Consider the following 27,366-nt stretch of genomic DNA (forward strand, 5'->3'; position numbering starts at 1 on the left):
GAAAACTCTAGCTCCTTGTCTGCACCATGACACGACAGCAGAACGCAGATGGGCATGTGTTTACAATTACTTGGAACCTCAGAGATATTAAAAAAAAAATCTCTGAACCTGGTCTATGTTCCAAGAACACTAAGGGGACTCCTTACAGTTTACATGAAAATCCATGAACAATTTTCAAAAATCTGTAATATGCTGGTACATGTATTTTACAACCAGAGATCAGTGTGAGGAACATTGCTAGTAGCAGCCACACTGCCTCATCATGGTCCATAGCAAACATTCAGGGTTAAAGATTTTTCAATAAGGACAGTGATTTTTCAATTGTTAAATGTTTAAGTTGATCATTCAGCAAACATTTACTGAGTCTATGTTGCATGCCAAACATGATTAAACGTTAAAAAAACCAAAAAGTTAAATCATGGTTCCTGCCTTCAAAAAGCTCTCAGTTGGGGGAAATGAGTGTTTAAATAATCATGACACAACAGAGACAGAGCATGTTAAGGGAGTCAGGCAAGTCACCATATAGGAGGAGACATAGGAGTTGTAATTCAAAATTTTCCTTCGATTCTTGAGAAGGGATTTATTCCCCTTGCCACAGCAGACTCGTCCCTTCTCCTTCCTAAGTCTAACCCCCTATGTACACTTTTTGGAGGAAATGTGTGCTATTTCTTTATAATACAAATAATGTAAGTTCACTGTAAACAAATTACAAAACAGAGATACATTTTTAAAAAATTAAACATTCACAATTTTACCCCACTGATCTACTTCTGCTTTTTATTTCACACCAACTGACCTTGAATAAAATTTTGCTTCAGCAAAATCCCTTCCCTTCATGATGTACTGAACCTGTGCTTTGCGCCAGGGACTCTGGAAAGTAAGGTCACACAAGTAAAGCCTGAATCCACGCTGTGATTTGAATGTGTCCCCTCCAAAATTCAGGTGTTGCCAGCGTGACAGTAGTAAGAGGTGGGGCCTTTAAGCAGTGATTAGGTCATAAGGGTTGCTCCCCCTGTGAATGGGATTAAGGTCCTTATTAAGGAGGCTTCACGCTCAGCTGGCTTGCCCCTTTGTCTTCCACCACGTGAGGACACAGCATTCCTCCTCTTAGGAGGACACATCATCAAGGCACCATCTTAGAAGCTTAAAGCAGCCTTCACCAGACAACCAAACCTGCCATTACCTTGATTTTGAACTTCCCAGCCTTCGGAACTGTGAGAAAATAAATTTCTGTTCCTTATCAATTACCGAGTCTGTGGCACTCTGTTACGGCAGCACAAATAAGACAATCCACTTCTGTATGATTTCAAAGCCCTCATAAAGCCTAAAATCCAAAAGTAAATCATGCCCACTAGCATTCTCTCCTCAGTCTCGTTTAAGAAAAAAGTAGCCTCTGACATCCAGAACCTGGCCTGGCAATCCCTTCTGGGCCTTGGTGTCCTCCTATTGAACATAAACAATTTCACAGAACATCAACTTCAGACAAGGCTACTCTGTGACCGTGATGAGTCAAGACAGAAACACATCTATTTCTTAATCATGTCTCAACACAGACACAACTTTAGCACTCTCCAAATCACAATGTGCCAAGCACCCTCTCTCCTGGCTCTTAGGAGCGACTGCTGTTTCTTTATCAATTACAGCAGTAGCCTTGCTCTAGTATGCCCTCATGGTAGATTTATTGAGATACCTAACCACAGAATTGTCCCCACTTCCAGACAGCATCGAATCCAGAGCAAAGCTCCACTTTCTTAAACCCTACCCCAGTCACCAAATACAGCACAAATCTTTTTTACTTTATTTATTTATTTATTTTTAGACAGAGTCTCACTCCGTCGCCTAGGCTGGAGTGCAATGGCATGATTTCAGCTCACTGCTATCTCCACCTCCTGGGTTCAAGCGATTCTCCTGCCTCAGCCTCCTGAATAGCTCGGACTACAGGCATGTGCCATCATGCCCAGCTAATTTTTTGTATTTTTAGTAGAGATGGGGTTTCACTGTATTAGCCAAGATCATCTCAATCTCCTGACTTCGTGATCCACCCGTCTTGGCCTCCCAAAGTGCTGGGATTACAGGCATGAGCCACCGCGCCCCGCCCAGCCCAAATCTTATAATAACAATTCCTTTTGTAACCTCCTCTTCTTGAGATGCCCCATGGTTCCCCCATGGTTTGCCTTCTCCCACACTGCAACAAGCACTAAAAGCAACCTGTTCAACCTATTCAGCTTCAACTAGGTGTGTTCTAGCGGTGATTGGCTGCAAGGCACTGGAAGCCTATAATAAACACACTCTGATCTGGAGAGAGGGAGAGAAAATCCAGAATCCTTTCCTCTCTGGGTGCCTACCTCTTTCCTTCCTTATTTTTTTTTTAAATTGTTTTTTTAATGGACAAATAATAATGGTACATATTTATTGGGTCCACAGTAATATATATAATCTATAGTGATATTTTTTCAAAGCCTCAATTTTAAACTGCCCAGGATTTATTTCTCATGTCACAGTAATCTGTCTTCCCTTGACTGCCTGACTCCAAAGATTGAGCAAGAAGCTTTCCATGCTACAAAGCTGCCTCAGGTGGTCTCGCCTCACCTAAAACCACCCTCATTTTCAGCCAAATTGCCAATCGCCTACCTTTTTTTTTTTTTTTTTTGAGGTGAAGTCTTGCTCTGTTGCCCAGGCTGGAATGTAGTGGCACAATCTAGGCTCACTGCAACCTCTGCCTCCCAGGTTTAAGCGATTCTCTTGTACTCGGCTTCTGGAGTAGCTGGGACTACAGGCACCTGCCACCACGCCTGGCTAATTTTTTCTATTTTTAGTAGAGGTGGGGTTTCACTATGTTGGCCAGGCTGGTCTCAAACTCCTGACCTCAGGTGATCTGCCCACCTCGGCCTCCCAAAGTGCTGGGATTACAGGTATGAGCCACCATGCCCAGTCCAAATTGCCAATCACCTTCTGCTTGTAAAACTCTAAGGTCCTTTTCTATCCACCATCCTCTCTGTTTGTCCTTGTTGGACACCTCTACCACGTTCAGATTTCTTCCCTCAGTTCCCCTCACCTCAGAGGCTTGCCTCTTCTCCAGAGTTCCCTCTTCTTCCCACCCCTGCTCAGTCACTGGTCTTCCTCACTTGGCTGCTTCCTCCATGCTCCAACCATCTCCCTAATGAATGCATTGCCTCCGCAGCATCAATAGGCTGATGGTTCTCAAATCTCCTTGGCTGCCCCAGCCAGTGACAGGCCCCCTTCTCAGCAGGCTGCTGGAGAACTCTGCAACTCCCTCAGAGCCAACATGTGGAAGTGCAATTGATTATCTTTTCTTCCAAACACCTCTAACATTTTCTTTATTTCTTCTCTGTTCCTGGCATCAATGTCCACCCAGTCACCCAGGCCAGAAGTGACGGAGTAGCCCCAGATTTCCTCCCTGTTCTCACCCGCACCCCCATACCTTCTCTAGGTCTCTCTAACATATCCCCTTCTTTCTGGCCTCCAAGATCTAATCACAGTAATACATGTAATGTATAATGATCACGTTTTTTCAAAGCCTCAACTTTAAACTGCCCAGCATTTATTTCTCATTTCACAATAATCTGTCTTCCCTTGTCTGCCTGTCCATCATCTGCTTTTAATCTGTCAATAATCCTGCAACACATTCCACCCCCAACCCCCATTAGATTTTCTTTAATTGTTCTATCACTCTCCTGCTTCCTTCCCACCGCCTGCAGAATGCCTAAGTCCCTGAGCATTAACAGAAGCTCCTGCATGATCTGCTCCACTTACCTTTCCAGGCCTCATGGTTTAGCTGTAATGAATTACTGGCTAGCCTCCTCTTTCTTATCTATCAGACTATTGTAGTTTAATTGTTTGCTTATTCATTTGACAAACATTTATGAGGTGCATACTGGGCACCACATATTGTGAGAAGCTTTAGAGATTCCATACTAAAAAGCACAGCCCTTACCCTCAAGGAGCATATATCTCATGGCAGACAAGGCATTGTGATGATGTTCTCATGACAACATGCAATGAATAGTTGTCACATGAATGAATGAATGAATGAATGAATGCACAAGTAAGCTGCTCTCCCTGTGCCTTTGTTTCCTCATCTTCAAAGTGTAGATAATAATGGTTTCTTTTTCAGAGGGTTGCTGTGAAGATTAGATGAGTTGTGAAGATTACATGAGTGCTTGGAGTAGTGTCTGGCATATAACAGTGTTGAGAGCATTCCTATTTAATGTGCCTTGAGAATTCTGTAGAGACAGTTATGTATGAGGGTTGTCTAGACCAGCCTGAGGGGAAGAGGGAGGGAATCAAAGATGTTTTCTCTGGAGGGAGGGAGTGATACCCTAACCAGGGTCTGACAGCCCGAGTTAGACAGAACAAAAGGATGTAAAAGGATAGCCCAGGCAAAGAAAACTTAGTATAGGGTGCAGATAGCACCAGGATGATAGAGCGAGGTGCATTCAGGAGTTTTAAGGTAAAAATGAGAGGATGACAAGAAACGAGGTAGGAGAGGCAAACTGAAGCCAGATTGTAAGGGATTTTCCTTGCATGTTGATAAACAGTGGGAATTTCACTCTGAAGATAAACTATTGCTTCCAATTGAGATAGTGAAGGGTTTTAAGCAGGCAAATGAAAGAAGCATATTTCCATTTTAGAAAGCTCATTATAGCAGCTCTGTAAAGGCACCATGAAAATAGGAGCAGAAAAATCCTGAGGGAGGATATTCGGCAGTTCCCAAAGGAGGCACTGCTGGGCCCTGATGTGAGGTGGGTCAGCGAGAATGGGAAGGAGGAGATAGATGGTTCTCCTCTTTTCTTTCTTTCTTTCTTTCTTTCTTTCTTTCTTTCTCTCTCTCTCTCTCTCCCTCTCTCTCTCTCTCCTTCCCTCCCTCCCTCGCTCCCTCCCTGTCTCTCTCTCCCTCCCTCCCTCCCTGTCTCTCTCTCTCTCTCCCTCGCTCCTCCCTCTCTCTCTCTCTCCCTCGCTCCCTCCCTGTCTCTCTCTCTCTCCCTTGCTCCCTCTCTCTCTCTCTCTCCCTCACTCCCTCCCTCTCTCTCTCTCTTTCTTTCTTTTGACAGAGTCTCACTGTTGCTCAGGCTGGAGTTCAGTGGTGCAATTTCGGCTCACTGCAACCTCCGCCTCCCAGGTTCAAGCTATTCTCCTGCCTCAGCCTCCTGAGTAGCTGGGATTACAAGCCCGCACCACCACGCCTGGCTAATTTTTGTATTTTTGGTAGAGACAGGGTTTCACCATGTTGGCCAGGCTGGTCTCAAACTCCTGACCTCAAGTGATCTGCTTGCCTCAGCCTCCCAAAGTGCTGGGATTACAGGCATGACCCACTGCGCGCGGCCTCCTCTCCTTTTTTCTTAAACCTCACTAGCCATTCAGGTCTACCTTCCTGGGATGCCTTTCCTAACACCTCCAGGCAAACTTAGCTACCTCTGTGATCCATAGATCCGTCATTTGTATCTCAGCCTGTGAGTTCCTCAAGAACAGGAAATGGGTCCTTTTCACTTTCATATCCTTATTTAGCACTGTGAGCTAGGACAGAGGTCTTGCAGGTGCTGTATACAGTTTTGCAGAATAATGACTTTTGGTAGGGTGCGGTGGCTCATGCTTGTAATCCTAGCACTTTGGGAGGTTGAGTCGGGCTGATTACCTGAGGTCAGGAGTTCAAGACTAGCCTGGCCAACAGGGTGAAACCTCGTCTCTACTAAAAATACAAAAAATTAGCCAGGTGCAGTGGCACACCTGTAATCCCAGCTACTCAGGAGGCTGAGGCAGGAGAATCGCTTGAACCCGGGAGGTGGAGGTTGTGGTTAGCCGAGATTACATCACTGCACTCCAGCCTGGGTGACAGAGCGAGACTTTGTCTCAAAAAAAAAAAAAATACTTTCAATGAATGTTTTATAAGAAAAGGGATTAAGATTACAGACCCTCTAAGACATAATGAGTACATTTTCTAATCCTTTTACTTTTTCAATATGTTTAGCAAGCAATACAGTCTTGTCATAACAGATATCCTCAGGATCCACAGAAAAAAGTTTGCTTTGCTTGAATTGTTTAATTTAATTAAAATCAATAAACATACTGAGCGTGTTAAAATGGAAAGGCACTGTGCTGTGGTATATGGTGACTGCAATTGTTTTTCCTCTAATAAATATATTAGATATTCCTTACCCAATACATAAAAAATGATTACATGATAAGATGTTATTTTATTTGGGGAGACAATTACTGTTTTAATTAAAAATAGATAAGGCCAGAATAAATATATAGTTTATAGCACAAATTATTTTCCTTATTATTTCCTGACAGTAGAAAGCCATCACTCTTGCACTCTTGTTAGCATTATTTTTCACTTTATCTTGGATAGACTGATATAATTTCAATGAGTTAGATGCTATTGAAAAGCTCAGTGTTTTTCTTCTGGTCCTGGGCTGTACAGCATTTTTAATAATATCCACATCTACCATCGTGTAAATCATGCTTATGTGTAATACCACTATAGAAGGCATTTTTCTTTTCCTCACTGGTTGAGAATTTTTTCCTATTGGTTTTTCTTGGCTTTTTCTTTTCATTTTAAATGAAACCAACCCCAATAATTCATTTATAATAGAAAAGACTAAAAAATTTAAGGCTTAAAAGAAATTAGTTTTTAGACAATGGTAAATGTTAATAAAATTAGACATTTCTTTTTCTGACACTATAAATTTTCCAGGATATTAATGTTCACTGCTATATGGTGTTCTATATTTTCAGTAATGTGAGCAATTTCATAGTCTGGAAGAAGATTTGTATTATGATCAAATTCTTGAGCCTACCTACAAAGGCACATTTTAATATCTGTACTCTCAAAAGTCACAGGATAAAAATCTGTTAAATCCAGGAATACTGATAATATGTTTGAAACTATAACTAGAATGAAGTTTTATAATTCAAGAACTATGTGTGTAAATCATCAGGATTTTGCCATTAATAATCACTAAGCATCACGTTACTCAGATAAAGTCATACTGCGATCTATATAACTAATAATAAATGGTATTTTCTTAGGTATCTCAAAAACCGATATAATTTTTCCTCATTTCTCTCGAAAGCCCGTCAGATATTCTTTAGCAGAGAGAAAATTAATAGAAATTTCCTTTACATTCAGTAATATAATTCTAAAAGTTAACAAATTCCCCCCCAAATGTCATTCTAAACAAAAATTAATACTGTACTTACAATAAACAATGAAAATGGCATGACATTTACAAAGACTGACATCAAATGTTTTCATTATCAGGATGCTGAAATCAAGGAATATATGTACAGCTAAGACAAACTTGTATTCAATCTATCAAGATTTTTAGAATGACTTACACGGTAAGCTCTATGTCAGCATCTGGGGAACCAAAGTCCCTTAAGGCATAGTCCCCATACTTGAGAAGCTCAATCTCTCTAGGGCAACATCCACCCCTTTTCAGAGAAAAATTCTCTATGAAGTGGTAAACGCTATAATGGAAACACAAAGTAGGGTGGAAACTCAAGGGATAGGGGGAACAAATGAGCATCAGAGCGTGGATCCTGGTTTTAACTTTTTCATTGTGCTGTGTTTGTGTGTGCATGTGCATGCATCCCGGTCACACATATCTGACATTATGTAAAATTTAATCTAAATTGATACAATGTCTAGCCACACAAGTCCGAAATTAATAGTGCACACAGTTGAAACAGGCCCATAGATACTGTACACATAATCATGTATAATATGATCAGATGTTAAAAGCAATAATCAGAAACATTTTCAACAAAGCTGACAGGATATTTAAGTGGTAAATTAAGCAGACACAGTTTGTAGAATTTAAAAATTACTACTAAGATTTGTACTTCCAGAATAACTAAAGGTAATTCATTAGAAAAAAATTATGAAAATAAATTTTCTTTTGCTCACACTTAGTATCTTCAGAAGTCTATAGATCTTTGTTAGTAATTACTAAATAACTATTAGTGATACGAAGGGTCAATACTTAAATTTTTAAAGCTTACGATTAAGTAATCATAATGAAATGCTTACTTGGTACATAGAACACAGGACCTACCATGAATAGTTTGGACATAACACAAACAAATCAAATGTGACGCTTACCTCCTTGTTCACACAACTGCTGGGCTAAAGCATCTTTGAAAATAACCTGGCCCCGGTGTGTTGCTGTAGCCCTGGAAATAAATAGGAAAAGGTTAATTCAACTCTTGTAATATGTTTGGTGAAAATGTATTTTTAAAACTTTTTAAAAAGCTTATTCTTAAACTTTATTGTGTGGATATGATATTTTTAATGAGTACATCAGAAGAGTGATATAAATAACATGGAACGAAAGCTTAAACCAAGGCACCTGGGTTGAGGAATGTCTTCTGGTTTTACTATATAAAGACACTGTAACAGTTGTGAGCTTGTTCTGAAAACAGCAGATGTGCGTAAGGCCTATAGAATAAAAAGTATGGAGAGGAGGCTTATTAAAATTTCTTCTTCAGGAGCCTTTGATACAAAATGTTTTGTGGAACAATATTGATATTAGTACTGGAGAAAGAGGCTCTTAAGTTACTTTTTTTCTGAAATCAATAGTCACCATAACTTATAGACTTGAGACAGAGAATTACATTTTTAAAAAGTATTTTCTTAAAAAGAGGGCTATTCAAAGCTTTCATAATAAAATCTGTCATAACAAAATAAAATCACATGAAGAAGATTCACTATTTGAAGGAGATGTATATCTTTTACTTCTTCCAATCAGAGCTGTGCACAAGGACTGATGGAAAAAAAATAACATCCTTGCAGCAGATGTGTTATTCAATGGCTATAATAAAAAAAGTCTTATTAAAGGAATAATTATGCTTTATATAAAAAGGGTTTTCCCTTAAAAAGAATCTTTCTGGCACAAAATGTATTATTTAAACAAATTTAAAACAGAAAATCTTGTCTCTAAGAAACTTGATTTTAGAAAATAAGCCATACACAAAACCTTTTTTAATAACAAAAAAATTAGCATGAAATCTTAACTTTAGTTTTAGCCAAAACCATCCTAGGGCAAAAATAATTTGATTTAACTATCATCTGCTGAAGATGGATTATGTACAATGCGCTGTACTAGCTCACGACAGGGCGAAGTTTAGCCTATGTATTCCCCCCTTGATATGCGTGCCCTTCCTTCGGTCAACATCTTGTTGTTTGCTGGGCTCAGTAGGGCTTCCTGGCTCCCAACATTCCTTGCTCTGGCCCACGTGTGGATGCACCTTTCCCCTCCCTTCTGCAGACCTTTCTGAATTCCATCCTGATTGAATTGTAAGTAGACCCTAGTGTCAGTCACCGTGGACCCAACTCTCTGAAAGTAATCTGATAAATTAATCCATGTTGAAGTGTTAATGGGTGATATCACTTCAAGCTAACATATTTCAGCAGTGAAAGTGTTATTCCTTCACACACACACACACACACACACACACACACACACAATGGCACAATAGTGAGAGTTTTGAATGGTGGAAGGGAGATATAATTGGAGAGAAAAATCACTGGGTGGCCTTCAACTCACACCATATGTGAAGCTTATAAGGGGCGTCAGCCCTTGTTGTTGCATATTAATCATTATCAAAATTACACAAAAACAGATGCTACTATTCTTTTTATATATTTACATATGTTTATTGGTTTTTCTTTGCTTTCAGAAAGCTGAAAATGTGGAGAACTAAACATAGGGCCAATCCAAGCCATAAACATGGCCTAGAGGCTCTCTAATCAGTACAGATTTTATGACCAGAGGGAACACCGTTAACTTTTTTACTTAAATACACTGTTCAAACCAACCAATCCAAGAGTGTCTGAGTTCACATACACTTCCAATAGCAACACAGTGATCACCAATGTAGAATTTTAATGTGACATTTGCTTTGAAAGGGACACATTTTCTGAAATCACTAACCACCAAGAAAAGTCCTACGACAGGCAATGTTTAAATAACTGTTCGTTTTTGTTGTCTTCTGGTTCTAAGTACATAATATTCCTATCATAATATTTCTTATTGGTCCACAAGCCTACTTGTCATTGTGCCAGCCTATGCTCCCATGAACACGATCAGCCAAATTATCAAAATAAGATTCAGGTAACAGAGGTTTCACCTTTTCTCTAAATATCAGATATACCAACATCTGCTAGTCACTTTATAGCATCTTGTGAGGAGTCCACACTGTTTTCCCCATTACTCAGTTTCCTCAGATTTATTATTTGTTGCCTTCATTAATATTCTTACTTCTGCTACTTTGGTTCAATAAATCTCATAAATTTCTAAAGAATAATGACAGAGTAATTGAACCTGAACGAACCTTTAAGATCATCTGGTCAAAACGACTTTAGCAGTGGTACTCATTCTTCAAACAAATATGGAATTCCAATGAATAAAAGAGAGGAGCCCTAGCTTTTCAAAATTATGGGGCTCCACACTACCTATTTCCCAAACCTTGCTATCGTGCTTCTCTGGAACTCTTAGGGTTTAAGGGAGCAGAGTTTGAAAACCACTAAACTGGTCTAATTCTTACAGTATATGGATCAGGAACGTGAGGCCAGGGAGGATATTAACCTACTGAAGGTTACACAGCCCATTAATGGTAGATAAGATCTGATTTCAGGTCTTAGATTTGAGGCCTTAGATTCTTTCCCTTGCATCAGCAGTTTTCCAAATGTGTTCCACAGTGATGCCCTAGGGGTCTCCATGAGAGTCAAGAGAAGGAGGGGCAACAGCCAATGTTCCAGGCACCAGCCAATTCAACCAAACAGTCTAGGCTTATATGTTCTAATTATTTAATTTTGTTTAAAGAAAGGGCTCAGTAATTAAAAGCTGGCTTGAGAAGCACAGCACACCATGTGCTCAATGACATTATCTGAAGTCCCCTGCTTGGGAAAAGAAGTAGTAGTAATAATGATAGTGGCTGGTATACATACTTACTGTTATTCTAACAACTATTATGAATTGAAATTTACCCCCTAGGCACTGTTGTAGGGCTTTACATAAATTAACTCAGTTAATCCTGTTAACAGCTCTACAAAGTAGATACTCTTATCCATTTTTCCTCGGACACAGAGCTATTGCATGATTTACAAATGTCACACAACTGGTGGCAAAGCCGGGATTCAAACCCAGGCAGTTTGAGCGTAGACTCTTTGCTTTTAAGCATTACAGCAATATTTCATTAACCTGGTTCAAAAATATGATGGTAGCTTTCAATCTCTTTTCAGAGGAAGAGCCTGCTTTCAGGGAGTGATTTTCTTTTTTCCTTCTTTCTTTCTGTTGAGATGGAGTCTTGCTCTGTCGCCGAGCTGGAGTGCAGAGGCGTGATCTTGGCTCGCTGCAACCTCCACCTCCCAGGTTCAAGCGATTCTCCTGCCTCAGCCTCCTGAGTAGCTGGGACTACAGACCTGCGCCGCCATGCCCAGCTAATTTTTGTATTTTTAGTAGTAACAGGGTTTCACCATGTTGGCCAGGATGGTCTTGATCTCTTGACCTCGTGATCTGCCTGCCTCAGCCTCCCAAAGTGCTGGGATTACAGGTGTGAGCGACCACACCCGGCCCAGGGCCTGATCTTTAAAGAAATGTCTTCTCTGACTTGTATTCTCTACTCCAACCCTTCAGGCTAAAGCCATTTTAGTTAACCTCCTTTTGGACAAACTTCTCATCATTTCCATTGGAACTCTGGCCTCTTGGCCAGCAATTCCTTGCAATTTGTCTTTGAAAATACCATTTCTCTCTCTCAACCCCTTCTCCCACAGTGTTCTGTGAGCCCCTCGACTTCTTTTCAACTTTTTATTATTTAATATAAAATCTAAGACAAGATACATTAAATGCTTATTGGCATATATTTAGTCTTCACCTAGTACATAGTATTTGTCCAATTTTAAACTTTCTTCCATTTTATAGGTTTCAATTAATCTTTTTTTTAAAAAATGTTTTAACATTTATTTTAAGTTCAGGGGTACATGTGCAGGTTTGTTACACAGGTAAACTTGTGTCATTGGGGTTTGTTGTACAGATTACTTCATCACCCAGGTATTAAGCTTAGTACCCATTAGTTATTTTTCCTGATCTTCTCCCTACTCCCATCCTCCACCCTCCAATAGGCCTCAGTGTGTGTTGTTCCTCTCTATGTGTCCATGTGTTCTTATCATTTAGCTCCCACTTATCAGTGAGAACATTTGGTATTTGGTTTTCTGTTCCTAAGTTAGTTTGCTAAGGATAATGGCCTCCAGCTCCATCCATATCCCTGCAAAGGACCTGATCTCATTCTTTTTTATGGCTGCATAGTATTCCATGGTATATATGTATCATATTTTCTTTATCCAGTCTACCATTGATGGAGCCCCTAGACTTCTATCAGCTTATTGTAGTCCCCTTTCAACTCTTTGTTATATTTCTTCCAATGAAGACCCCTTGCATCTTCCTGTATGCTACAGCCATAAAATTACTGGGTGACGTTCTCAGCCATGCTGCTGCCCAAACCCTGGAACATATGTGGATACCCAATACACACATGTGTGCTGACAGATAAACATCACTTGCATCACTTTCTTTCCAAACCCTTAGAACCCTCAGATAACATTTTAATCTAAAATGATCCCACCCTATAGAAGACGCATGGTTAGTATTTTTAAAGGTCTGCATATTGGCATCTTATCTTGGGGAAAAGAAAAAGCAGAAGCCCAAGTGACCAGCAAAAACACAGGCTCCCTTGCTTTATCCCATGAGCCATCCGCACTGCACTCCTTAGGGTGGGATTAATGTCAACATGGCAAGCCCATTTGAACATATTTAGAGCTGTCAAATAATTCATGGTGGTTTACCCACAGAATCACAGCATTTATTTCAAATCTTCTATGGAAATATATATATTCTACTATATAAATATATATTATATATTCCAAAATTGCTAAAAGCACAGTAACTCAGAATTAAGTCTCTAGAGGTCGGGTCCTCCAATTTTTAAAATTACATTGACAGATAAAATTGTATGTAAAGCTGTGTATTAAATCTAGCTAATTAACATACGCATTACTTCCTATAGTCATCGTTTTTGTGGTGAGATCCACATCCACTCTCTTAGCATCTTCAAGAGTACAATACTATAGTCACCATGTTGTGCAATAGATATCTTGAACTTATCCCTCCTGTCTAACTGAAATTTTGTATCTTTGACCAACACCTCCCCAACCACCTCCCCAAACCACCCAGCCCCTGATAACCCCCATTCTACTCTCTACTTTTATAAGACCAACTTTTTTAGATTCCACCAAGTCCTCCAATTTGTAACACACAATATATTTTAAAATAAGAATACAGAGTTATGGTATATGGTGACAAGCCTGATTCATTTCCAGAATTGTTATTTTATGTAATTTACAGCTGTCTCTCAGGGGGAAGGTCCATCACACTGAAGGTGTTATTAACTATGCTGGTACTATTTGCACTTAATTTTACATAATTAGAAATAATTTTTCTTAAGAGTTCAGGAAATATCCTCATTGTTTACTGTTTTGGAAAGTAGACCAAGTTTCTTAAACACGTTTCTAATAAGCACTCATCTTCTTCTTGGGAGATGCACAGATCTCTAACGCAAACTTGCCAACAAGAGCCCCTGTTAACTAACTAATTTTAAAATCCCTTTGGACTGTTACTACCTATCATTTTAAAAGCTCTGTAGATTCTCCAAAATGAAGAAAGTTCATTATGATCATCATATTCAGTGCTTGAAAAAGCATTTGTTGTCATGATTTAAAAAAAGCCTGTGATATTTTCAACCTAACTAAACAACAGAGTAGCTGTACGCCCAAAGCATTTAAGAATTAAGCGTGCATTGTGCTGCGGCACAGGGCTGAGGTATAGTCTCTGCAAGGAGAAAGACCAGTGACAGAACACAGTTAGGTGCCACTTATGAGCTACATGACTTTGGACAACTTCTTTAATCACTCTAGGCAACAGACTCCCTATCTGAGGATAGGGATAACTTGAAATAATAACTATTACTTCAAGATATTAATATTCACTCTTAAATACTTACAGTCTCTCCACCTAAATGGATTTCAAGCTTCTGGAATAGGAATCAGTAAATAAAAAGAAATTATCCCCCATAAGGCATTGGTCATAATGATTTGAACATATGAAGGAATCAGAGGTATTTATATTTTTGACTTATATTTGATTTATATTTTTCACTCCATAATTTGCTTACCATGTATTGCCATCTAGTTTACAAAGAAGGAATACAAAAGTATCTTAATATAGTTGCTATAATGCCTAAATTCCCAAGTGTATTACTATTTGTTGATTTCATGAATCAATTTGCTCATAGATTAACCTAAAGAATCATACCAGCTGGTTCATTTTTAAACCTACGACAATGCACTTTACCTCCAGGGGTGGGTTGCTTTTTCTATCTACTGCTTTGTCAATGAGGTCTGGTATATTAGTTGACTTGTCCATTTTACAGCTGGAAGAGCGTTTGTTAATCAGCGTTCTGAAGTTAGTCTTGTGTAATTCAGTATGCCTGTGCCAAGCCACCCTTCAGGAAAGGTAACTAAATACGTGGAATATGGGGGAAAAAAGAGTTGATCTGAGTTCGGTAAATTTGATCTTCAAAGGAATCAATTCACCCTTTAAAATTCTTATCCCTTTGTATCAGCAAATTACAGTACTTTCTTTTCTCTTTCTTTCTTTCTTTCTTTTTTTTTTTAAGACAAGGTCTCACTATGTCACCCAGGTTAATCTTAACTCCTGGGCTCAAACAATCCTCCCACCTTGCCCTCTCAAAGTGCTGGGATTAAAAGCATAAAACTGACCGTGCATTCTAATTTGGGGATATATATTGATGTTTATCAAAATAAGAAAAAAACTCAAATGCTTCAAAACCCATAAAAAAGAGAAATGAATAGCTTCAAGGAGTAATTATTTTTGTTAAACTCTCAACTTCAACTATGGCAAAGCCATTGCAAAATAAGCAAAGGATTCTGTATGTTTTCACAATGCTTTTGCTATCTTTACTGCCCTAATTGTTTTTATAGTTACATCTTTTATTCCTAAGCCACAGAATTTTTTTTCTGTCAAATGTATAAATACTTTATCTCCTTGAAAACAACAAATTTCAGTATTAATGTTCATTATCCAGTTATCACAAAGTCTACCTGTCCTTAAAGGTTACCAAATAGATGGTTTAACCTTGATTTGTGATCAAAGTGTACTTTTTATTAGCAAGAGAAGGAACATGCAGATGAAATCCTTGAAGTATGGCAAATCAATGAATGGTTAATAGTAACTTAGCTTTCTTCCAAAGTGATTCAGCAAACTCCTGAAATGGAGATGGAGGCTTTATGTTCATCTGACAGTATTTGTTCATCCATGGTATTGTAAGCATTCAGCCACATGTAGTGTCAACTGTTTTACTTAAAGTGTTTTTAATAACATCACTAAATGATTTTGCATTGAAATAAAGAGTAATCATTTCAGTGAAAAACACTTGGTAGTTGCAGGATATGTAACAGCAAAGAGAAGGAGACATTTATCATTGGCAGAGTTATATATCCTTTGTAAATCACCAATGAAGTGAATCTGGGGAGGGAAGATACCCACAAGCAGATTAAACCACATTTTATTTTGTTCATATGCAGAAGAATGGCTCGTCTAGTAAAAGGAAGAAATGACAAATTTCTCATGATTATCACAAAGTTTTAATGAAAGGGGACGTTGATTGGACTGATGTATGTATCAAGGAGGATCACCATTAAGGTGTCAAATGTGCCAAAAGTTCCCAACTCACATTTAGGATTAACTTTAATTTCCAGGAATATGTAATTTATTTCAGGAGAAAATAACTTTATGAGTAAAGTCAAATGAGAAATGCAGATTAAGAAATTCCTCAGCAGCCCTCACCTACGTCAGTAAGAGGTGAAATCCTCAGAGCAGCCCAGCTAACAGTGACCTGGCGTAAGCATGTGAAAGCATCCACATTTCTGAAACTGAATGCAGGAGTGCTGTCTACCAAGAGTGAGTGACTTTTTATTGTTTAAATTTAAAATGGCTCTATTTGGGTTTTATCAGAAATTTTCCTGGTTTTTCCTGGTTCACAACTAATGGATCCTTGATTATGAATAACAGCAAAAAGGATACATAATTTTTTCTTAATAAAAAGATGATGTTCTCTCTGCCTCTTCTAATAATTATTCAACAAACCATTATGCATTATGAATCTGAACGGGTGTTAATTATTAGTCTGCTTTAGGTGCTCACATTTCTTACCTTGACCCTGTTGGCATATGATATAAACTCAGCAAACATTCTTTTTGAATTATGTCTTGTTATGTTATGTGTACCCTAGGCACGGGGATTTTGGTCTGTTTCCTTTTTAATATTTTACCTGATAATTAACATAAAGCATCCATGCAGTAAATGTTTGTGAAATGGGTGAATGATTAAAGTATGTTACACTTGATACAGAATGTTAAACGCTTTAAAAAGTAACCAGCAAGCTACTGCATAAGAAACACTATGAAAAAGATGATTAGATGATAATAATAGTCAAGACAAACATTGTTATAAGTAAGATTTATCTTGGAAATCAGTTAACAGCAAGAACAGTAAAAGTAAATAAGCTGATGTATTTGCTTTATCATTACAATACGTTTCATCATTTAACATCTTCCAGAGTATCCTTAAACCAACTGTATTCTGGAAATGCCTTCTAAAACATTAAAATAAAAATGCTTTCCATACCACCTTTTAAAATCATTAAAATTATTTGAGAGGCTCTGCTGTTTTAAACACCTTTTAATTAAGTAAGCCTATGGTCACTTGTCTCAGAGGCATTCTTAGGCAAGGTAAGAACAAAACTGGAAAAATGGCATGTCAATTCCAAAGAAAATCCTAGTAAAAAACAATGTTTTCTGCTGGATATGAATTAAAGAGTCTGTAAATTTGCTGAAAGATGTATGCAAAGTATTTAAGTATCACATTTAAGTGGACTCAAAGAAAGAGCACTAGTTTCCACAATAGAAGAAGTGGAGTTTTGCTCTAGGATGGGCATCCATTACCTCCATGATTTACAGTGTGTCACTTCGGTGTGTCTTACTTTCTTAATCTATGAAATAAACTGAATGGACTGAACAATTTTAAGGTTCAAACAGCAGATCTGGAATCAGAAGATGTGGGTTTGCACCACAGTTCAATGATTTATGTTGATCTTATATGAGTGTTAATTTTCTGAGATAGGACTAGAAATGTTGTCCTATTTATTTTCAGGGCTATGATGAAAATCAAATGTGATCAACTCTGTGAAAATATTGTGGAAAATATAAGGAATTATGATGATAATGTCTGGTTGGTCACTTCAGAATATAGCACAGAAGTGAAAGGGAATTAAAGGAGCACATTCTATAGGATTTAAGATCAAAAGCTGTTTTTGATCTTAAAAGGAAAAAAAGGGAAGACTGTAAACTCTATTTTTTTTTGACTGTAATGAAGTCAATGAAAGCTCCAATAAGGGATATGATTTCTAACCTAGTTAATTAATCATAACAAATTAGGACAATAATGGTGTATTCCTGCAAAGAAATCCTGCCAAAGTACATACAAATGTTGCTTTGAAGGAAATAAGTTGTAAAGCAAGCCTCTACTATAGCATACAATATTAAAAAACTTTTTTTCCGTTATAAAGGTAACTTGTATTATGAAAAATTTTAAATACACAAAAGTATTAATGTGAAAATAAAATTACTCATATTCATACTAAGGAGAGATAATCACTATTCATATTTTAGTAAATCATATACCCTTGTAGTTTTTAAAATTAATATAAAGTTGTTTAAAAAATTGCTTCCCTAAACAGCTGTTTTCTATTTGCTTATATTTAATATTTATTATAAATAGTTACCATGTCATTAAGTACTTTTCAAACAAGATTTTTAAAGGCCAACCCATCAATGTGCTGTATTCAGGAGACCCATCTCATGTGCAAAAACACACATAGGCCCAAAATAAAGGGATGGAGAAAGATTTACCAAGAAAATGGAAACAAAAAAAAAAGCAAGGGTTGCTATCCTAGTATCTGATAAAACAGACTTTAAACCAACAAAGATCAAAAAAGACAAAGAAGGGCATTACATAATAGTAAAGGGATTAATGCAACAAGAAGAGCTAACTATCCTAAATATATATGCATCCAATACAGGAGCATCCAGATTCATAAAGCAAGTTCTTAGAGACCTACAAAGAGACTTAGACTCCCACACAATAATAGTGGGAGACTTTAACACCCGACTGTCGATATTAGACAGATCAACGAAGCAGAAAATTTACAAGGATATTCGGGACTTGAACTCAGTTCTGGACCAAGTGGACCTAAAAGACATCTACAGAACTCTCCACCCCAAATCAACAGAATATACATTCTTCTCAGCACCACATCACACTTATTCTAAAATTGACCACATAATTAGAAGTAAAACACTCCTCAGCAAATGGAAAAGAAAGGAAATCATAACAAACAGTCTCTCAGGCCACAGTGCCATCAAATTAGAACTCAGCATTAAGAAACTCACTCAAAACCACACAACTACATGGAAACTGAAAAACCTGCTCCTGAATGACTACTGGGTAAATAACGAAATTCAGGCACAAATAAATAAACTCTTTGAAACCAATGAGAACAGAGACACAACATACTAGAATCTCTGGGACACAGTAAAAGCAGTGTTTAGAGGGAAATTCATAGCACCAAATGCCCGCAGGAGAAAGCAGGAAAGATCTAAAATCAGCACCCTAACACACAATTAAAAGAACTAGTAAAGCAAGAACAAATTCAAAAGCTAACAGAAGACAAGAAATAACTAAGATCAGAGCAGAACTGAAAAACCCTTCAAAAAAAATCAGTGAATCCAGGAGCTGGTTTTCTGAAAAGATTAACAAAATAGATAGACCACTGGCCAGACTAATAAAGAAGAAGAAAAGAGAAGAATCAAATAGTCACAATAAAAATGATAAATGGGATATCACCACTGATCCCACAGAAATACAAACTACCATGAGAGAATATGATTAACACCTCTACACAAATAAACTAGAAAATCTAGAAGAAATGGATAAATTCCTAGACACATACACACTCCCAAGTCTAAGCCAAGAAGAAGTCAAATCCCTGAATAAAACAGTAACAAGTTCTGAAATTGAAGCAGTAAATAATAGCCTACCAACCAAAAGAAGTCCAGGACCAGATGGATTCACAGCCAAATTCTACCAGGGGTATAAAGAGGAGCTGGTACCATTCCTTCTGAAACTATTCCAAACATCAGAAAAAGAGGGAATCCTCCCTAACTCTTTTTATGAGGCCAGCATCATCCTAATACCAAAACCTGGCAGAGACACAACAAAAAAAGAAAATTTCAGGCCAATATCCCTGATGAACATCGATACAAAAATCCTCAATAAAATACTGGCAAACCGAATCCAGCAGCACATCAAAAATCTTATCCACCATGATCAAGTGGGCTTCATCCCTGGGATGCAAGGCTGGTTCAACATATCCAAATCAATAAACGTAATCCATCACATAAACAGAACGAACCAATGACAAAAACCACATGATTATCTCAATAGATGCAGAAAAGGGCTTCGATAAAATTTAACACTGCTTCATGCTAAAAACACTAAATAAACTAGGTATTGATGGAATGTATCTCAAAATAATAGGAGCTATTTATGACAAACCCACAGCCAATATCATACTGAATGGGCAAAAACTGGAAGCATTCCCTTTGAAAATCGGCACAAGGCAAGGATGCCCTCTCTCACCACTCCTCTTCAACACAGTAATGGAAGTTCTGGCCAGGGTAATCAGGCAAGACAAAGAAATAAAGGGTATTCAATTAGGAAAAGAGGACGTCAAATTGTCTCTGTTTGCAGATGACACGATTGTATATTTAGAAAACCCCATCGTCTCAGCCCAAAATCTCCTTAAGCTGATAAGTAACTTCAGCAAAGCCTCAGGATACAAAGTCAATGTGCAGAAATCACAAGCATTCCTATAAACCAATAATAGACAAACAGAGAGCCAAATCATGAGCAAACTCCTGTTCACAATTGCGACAGAGAATAAAATACCAAGGAATACAACTTACAAGGGATGTGAAGGAACTCTTCAAGGAGAACTACAAACCACTGCTCAAGGAAATAAGAGAGGACACAAACAAATGGAAAATCATTCCATGCTCATGGATATGAGAATCAATATTGTGAAAATATACTGCCCGAAGTAATTTACAGATTCAATGCTATCCCCATCAAGTTACCATTGACTTCCTTCACAGAATTAGAAGAAAAAACTACTTTAAATTTCATATGGAACCAAAAAGGAGCCCATATAGCCAAGACAATCCTAAGCAAAAAGAACAAAGCTGGAGGTGTCATGCTACCTGACTTCAAATTATACTACAAGGCTACAGTAACCAAAACTGCATGGTACTGGTACCAAAACAACAGATACACAGACAAATGGAACAGAACAGAGGCCTCAGAAATAACACCACACAAATACAAACATCTGATCTTTGACAAACCTGACAAAAACGAGCAATGGGGAAAGGATTCCCTATTTAATAAATGGTGCTGGGAAAACTGGCTAGCCATATGCAGAAAACTGAAACTAGAACCCTTTCTTACACCTTATACAAAAATTAACTCAAGATGAGTTAAAGATTTTAACGCAAGACCTAAAACCATAAAATCCCTAGTAGAAAACCTAGGCAATACCATTCAGGACACAGGCATGGGCAAAGACTTCACGACTAAAACACCTAAAGCAACAGCAACAAAAGCCAAAATTGATAAATGGGATCTAATTAAGCTAAAGAGCTTCTGCAGAGCAAAAGACACTATCATTAGAGTGAACAGGCAACCTATAAAATGGGAGAAAATTTCCGCAATCTATCCAACTGACAAAGGGTTAATATCCAGAATATACAAGGAACTTAAATTTACAAGAAAAAACAACCCCATCAAAACGTGAGTGAAGGATATGAACAGACACTTCTCAAAAGAAGACATTTATACAGCCAACAAACATATGAAAAAAAGCTCATCATCACTGGTCATTAGAGAAATGCAAATCAAAACCACAATGAGATACCATCTCACACCAGTTAGAATGTCGATCATTAAAAAGTCAGGAAACAACAGATGCTAGAGAGGATGTGGAGAAATAGGAATGTTATTACACTGTTGGTGGGAGTGTAAATTAGTTCAACCATTGTAGAAGACAATGTGGTGATTCCTCAAGGATATAGAACTAGAAATACCATTTGACCCAGCAATCCCATTACTGGGTATATACCCAAAGAATTATAAATCATTCTACTATAAAGACACATGCACATGTATGTTTACTGCAGCACTATTCACAATAGCAAAGACTTGGAACCAATCCAAATGCCCATTAATGTTAGACTGGATAAAGAAAATGTGGCACATATACACCATACAATGCTATGTAGCCATAAAAAAGAATGAGTTCATGTTCTTTGCGGGGACATGGATGAAGCTGGAAACCATCATTCTCAGCAAACTAACACAGGAACAGAAAATCAAATACTGCATGTTCTCACTCATAAGTGGGAGCTGAACAATGAGAACACATGCGCACAGGGAGGGGAACATTACACAGTAGGGCCTGTTGTTGGGGCGGGGACAAGGGGAGTGATAGCATTGGGAGAAATACCTAATGTAGATGATGGGTTGACGAGTGCAGCAAACCACCATGGCACATGTATAACTATGTAACAAACCTGCATGTTCTGCACATGTATTCCAGAATGTAAACTATAATAATAATAATAATAAAATAATATTCCACTGGATAGCTATATCATAGTTTCTTTATTCTACATTCGTTGGAATTTTACATCTATATAATTTTAAATAACGAAGTGTATAAACCTTTGACCATATCTCTTGCATTTTAAGATGTATTTCCAGGCCTGGGGTAGTCAAAATATGGGCATGGGCATAAGCACTTAATGCTTTTGTTATGAACTTCATGTTTGTGTCCCACCCTCCTCCCCTCCAAATTCATATGTCATTACCCTAACTCCCAATGTGATAGAGTTTGGAGATGGGGTCTTTGGGAGGCTGATGAGATCATGAGGGTAGTGCCCTTGTCATAGGATTGGTGTCCTTTAAAGAAGAAAATAGGCAGGCGTGGTGGCTCATGCCTGTAATCCCAGGAATTTGGGAGGCCAAGGCGGGTGGATCATGAGGTCAGGAGTTTGAGACCAGTCTGGTCAATATGGTGAAACCCTGTCTCTACTGAAAATACAAAAATCAGCCAGGCGTGGTGGTGCATGCGTGTAGTCCCAGATACTCGGGAGGCTGAGGCAGAAGAATCGCTTGAATCTGGGAGGCGGAGGTTGCAGTGTGCCAGATCGCGCCACTGCACTCCAGCCTGGGCAACAGAGCAAGACTCTGTCTCAAAAACAAACAAACAAAAACAAAAAAAGACAGAAAGAAAACAATTCCATTTATAAACTCATTGAAAAGAATAAGGTACTTAGTCATAAATTTGCAGAAGAAGTGTAAGACTTGTACATAACTACTAAACATCATTGAAAAAAAAAGATCGAAATAAATGGAAAAACATCTTATGTTCATGACTTAGAAGGTGAACTCTTAAGATGGCAATACTACCTAAATGGATCTACAGATTCAGCATGATACCTCTCAAAATCTCAGCTGGGTATTTTCCAGAAATTGACAGCTAATTCTAAAATGTAAATGCAAGGGGCTCAGAAGAGTCAAAATAATCATGATAAAGAAGAAAGCTGGAGGACTTGCACTTCCTTATTTCAAAATTTACCACAAAGTTACCATAATCAAGACAATGTGATACTGCCATAAAAACAGATGTATAGATCAATAGAACAGAATTGAGAGTCCAGTAGTATACTTTTACATTTATGGTTAATTTTTGACAGGATAATTCCATGAAGAAAGAGGTCTTTAAAACAAATAATGTTCAGTCAACTGGATATCCACATGCAAAAGAATGAGGTTAGATCTCTACCTCACACCATATACAAAAATTAACAAAATGGATCATAGATTTAAGTGTAATATAACTAAAACTGTAAAACTCTTAAAGGAAAACATAGGGATAAATCTTCATGACCTGATACTTGGCAGCAGTTTCTTAAATATAACATGAAAGGCGAAAGAAAAAATTAGATGAATAGAACTTTATCAAAATTAAAACCTTTGTGAAACAAAGGATACCATTTAAAAAGTTACAAAAAGACCCACAGAATGGGAGAAAATGTTTGCAAATCATATATCTGATAAAGAAATAGTATCCAGTATATATGAAGAACTCTTTACAACTCAATAAAAAATAAGTAACTCAATTTAAAAATGGGCAAACAATTTGAACAGACATTTATCCAAAGAAAAAATACAAATGGTCAATAAGCACATGAAAAGATGCTCAACATCATTAATATTAGGGAAATGCAATGAAATGAAATACCATTCTACTCCCACAAGATAGAATAAAAAAAGATAGACAATAATAAGTGTTGGCAAGGATGTGGAGAAACTGTAATCCTCAAATATTGCTGGTGGGAATAAAAATGGTATAGCCACTTTGGAAAACAGTTTGGCAATGCCTCAGAATGTTAAACATTGAGTTACTGTGTGACCCAGCAATTCCACTTGCAGTTGTATACACAAGAAACACATGAACACATGTTCACAGAGAAAAAAATGTATACACAAATGTTCTCAGAAGCATTAATTAATAATAGGCAAAAGTGGAAACAACCTAAATGTCTGTCCACAGATGATTGGCTAAATAAAATGTGGTATATATCCATACAACGGAATATTATTCAACCATAAATGGAAATGAAGTACCATTCATGTTACAATATCAATGAACCTTGAAAATATGCAAAGTGAAAAAAATCCAGTCAGAGAATCCTATATATTATATGATTCCATTTATATGAAATGTCCAGAATAGGCAATTCTATAGCGACAGAACATAGATTAGTGCTTTCTGGGGGATGGGGGGATGGGGAAATGTAAACTGACAGCTAATGGGTACAGGGTGTCTTTTAGGGGTAATAAAAATGTTATAAAAATTTTTATAATTGTGAAACTTTTAGTATATCTATGGATATACTAAAATTTTTATAATTGTGAAACTTTTTAGTATATCTGTGGATATACTAAAAGCCACCTAATTGTATACTTTAAAGGGATAAATTTTATGGTAAGTGAATTATATCTCAATAAAGCTGTTATTAAAAAATAAAATGGAAATATATTCTGGAAGGCTGTAGATAAGCTAATAGGAAATGGAAGCATAATAATACTGGGGACAGTCTGGTGTGTTTTGGGGACATCTGTTTTTTGAGACTGATATTATAATGGGAAAAATACATTTTTGTTGCTTGAAACATGCAGAGAACAAAACTAAATTAGTACTTTTTAAATACTGCTGTCCTTCAATGCTTCATTAAAAAGAATGCAATAGGTGGCCCAAGGAAACTATAAAGCCTCAAACTGCAACCAAATTTCAATTGAACCAAAGTTGAATTTCTATATATTACATGCAACTTTGAGCCCAGGGAGAGAATAATTTTTCTTTTGCAATGTATAAGTAGTTCTTCTTTTACCTGCCTCAGGACACATTTAGATGAAAGAAAACACATTAAATTATTGATGTAATGATTAATTGAAAGTCCCTTTAAATCATCTAGCATATGTATAGCAAAGCCCTTTAGCCTCACTCAGGCAAATCTACAACTCTTACAAGTATATTCCAAAGCAGTCATGTGTACCATGTTTTGATAAATTAAAGAATTGAAGTAACCAAAATGAATGCTGAGGATGTTGTCTGGATTACAGCTGATTTTATTCTGTGCCCTCCTCACCTAGAAATACACTCCCTTAAGTCTACATAGAACCATAATTAGACTGACTCTTCTCAGTGTTTCATGAAAATTCCAGCATTGCCATGTTGCTAAGCATCCAGGTGATAGTCCTGGTGATTATTACCAGCTCTGTCATTAGTAAATCCAATTTTAGAATAGTAAAAGTTCCAGCACAAGTCTAATAAGAAACTTTAGAGGCTAGTGAAAAACAGACAGTGGCCCTAGCAGGTGCATTTTCAGGGAAAGCAAAAGGAACAACAGATGGGAAAGGACAGTCAGAGTGACAGTGGTTGTCATCGGTAGTACAAGTGAACATTTTGCTAAACAGAAGGTTGTTTATTTGAGGCAGACTCTTGCTTTGTCACCCAGGCTAAAGTGCAGAGGCACAATCTCGGCTCACTGCAGCCTCTGCCTCTCAGGTACAAGTCATTCTCGTGCCTCAGCCTTCAGAGTAGCTTGAACTACAGGTGCACACCCATACACCCAGCTAATTTTTGTACTTTTAGTAGAGATGGGGTTTCACCATGTTGGCCAGGCTGGTCTCGAGCTCCTGGACTCAAGTGATCCACCTGCCTCAGCCTCCCAAAGTGCTGCAATTACAAGCATGAGTCACAGTGCCTGGCCATAAACAGAAGTAATATTTTTTAATTTTGTAGGTAATTTTTTTTTTTATTTTAAGGGTATTTAAAATGCTGATACTAAACTATCCAGACTAGTGAGTCTAGAAATGGGCAACTTTAAAAATATACACATTGCCATGCTCCACTCTTGACCAATTAATTTAGAATCTCTGGGCTTAAGGTTCAGGCACACATGATTCCAACTGTAGCCAGGCTCGAAAACTACTAGTCTGAACAGACAAACTGCTATATATCCCCCTATGAGTCGGACATATTTCATGCTTCCTCTAAGTAACAACTTCCATTCCTGTCACAACCATCACTATCAGCAAGCTGTTTTATTCCTTCTTTCCCCAACCAAAGACCCTTTGGTAAGGATTAAAATTTATCCTTTTGGCCTGGCAGTGGATTATCTTCCAGTCCCCTTTGATTTTTCACTTTCCTTGGTAGATGCATATCACATGCATATCTAAGTTGCAACAACAACAACAACAGGCAGAAAGAATAATTTTTCACTGAAGTAAGATTCTCCTATGAGCCAAAAAGGACACCATATGAAATGATGCATTTTCCGAGTTGTCTTTGGTAAAGTCATTTACAAACTGAACAGGCAGAGCTTCTCAACCTTAGCACTACTGCACTACTGGACATTTATTTAAATTGGATCATTCTTTGCTGTAGGGGAGCTTTTCTGTGCACTGTAGAATACTTAGCAGCACCCGTAGCACCACTAGATGCTAGGCATGACAACAAAAAAATGTCTCCAGATATTATCAAATGTCCCCTGGGAGCATAGGTAAAATCACAGCTGGTTCAGAACCCCTGGTATATAGGTTTGTAAGAACTCAGCCCATATCAAAATTTCAATATTTACACAGAACATCTTGTTTACCATACTGAATACATATGCATTTTGACACTTACACTATGATAAATATTTCAAATATGGCTCATGTCTAGGAGTTTAATTTTCTATAATATCCCCTAATGCCAATTAGTATTTTCTATTGAAGTCTAGGAGTTGAATTATATATAATATTCCCTAATGCCAACTAGTATTATCTATTGAAGTCAATCTGTATGGAACAATCATAACAAGCTTCCTGCATTGCTTTGGGCAAAAGAGAAAAGAAAGATTTGACAAACACACACTCTGCAGTAGATATCTATATAAATGGTCCTCACAGGCTCAAGCTAAGTATTGGCTTTAGAAAGTTGTCTTGTCTGACTCACATTTTCTGTGAATTTACTGTGTTGACTAACACAGCCCTTAGGCTTGGGAAAGTCAAAATGTGCAGTGTTTTTGTTTAAAAGGTCTTTCCTGGAAGTGAACAAAATATTGTTACAGGAAATCCAGTGTGGATAATCGGGAGGGGACAAAAATATAAGGTATAAACATGAAAGTTCAAAGCCAAAACTGTAACAAAAAAGCCAAGAACTTCCTAACAGAGCAAAAGAGACTGAATCAACTCATCAAAAAATTAGGTATTTTAGAGTAGAGTCATATGCTTTATGAGTTTATTTTTCCCTTTGCTGGGAAGACATGAACAAAACATCCAATTTCAGGAACTTCACTACTTTGTTTTTGCAAACAAAGGTAGGTTAAAGGTATAGTCAAAAGTGAAAAGTAAATCATGGAAAATGAACATTTTAAATTCCTTTGGAATTACAAAGCACAGTCCCCTTACTAACAGCAGGAAAATAATGGCCCATCATTACAATTTTGCCCCAGTAAACATACACTATTTGGATTACATT

At 37.5% G+C, this 27,366-nt stretch overlaps 1 protein-coding gene across 1 annotated transcript in view; it reads right to left on the reverse strand.

Annotated features, from left to right (window-relative positions):
* The window catches only part of RELN (reelin), a 520,733-nt gene that overhangs the window by 299,437 nt on the left and 193,930 nt on the right, over positions 1 to 27,366 (reverse strand). Inside the window, exon 4 of the mRNA XM_031013029.2 lies at positions 8,126 to 8,196. Coding sequence (XP_030868889.2) covers positions 8,126 to 8,196 — 71 coding nt within the window. The remainder of the gene's footprint in view (positions 1 to 8,125; positions 8,197 to 27,366) is intronic.

Source organism: Gorilla gorilla, chromosome 6, assembly GCF_029281585.2.
Source record: "Gorilla gorilla gorilla isolate KB3781 chromosome 6, NHGRI_mGorGor1-v2.1_pri, whole genome shotgun sequence".
Taxonomy (NCBI): domain Eukaryota; kingdom Metazoa; phylum Chordata; class Mammalia; order Primates; family Hominidae; genus Gorilla; species Gorilla gorilla.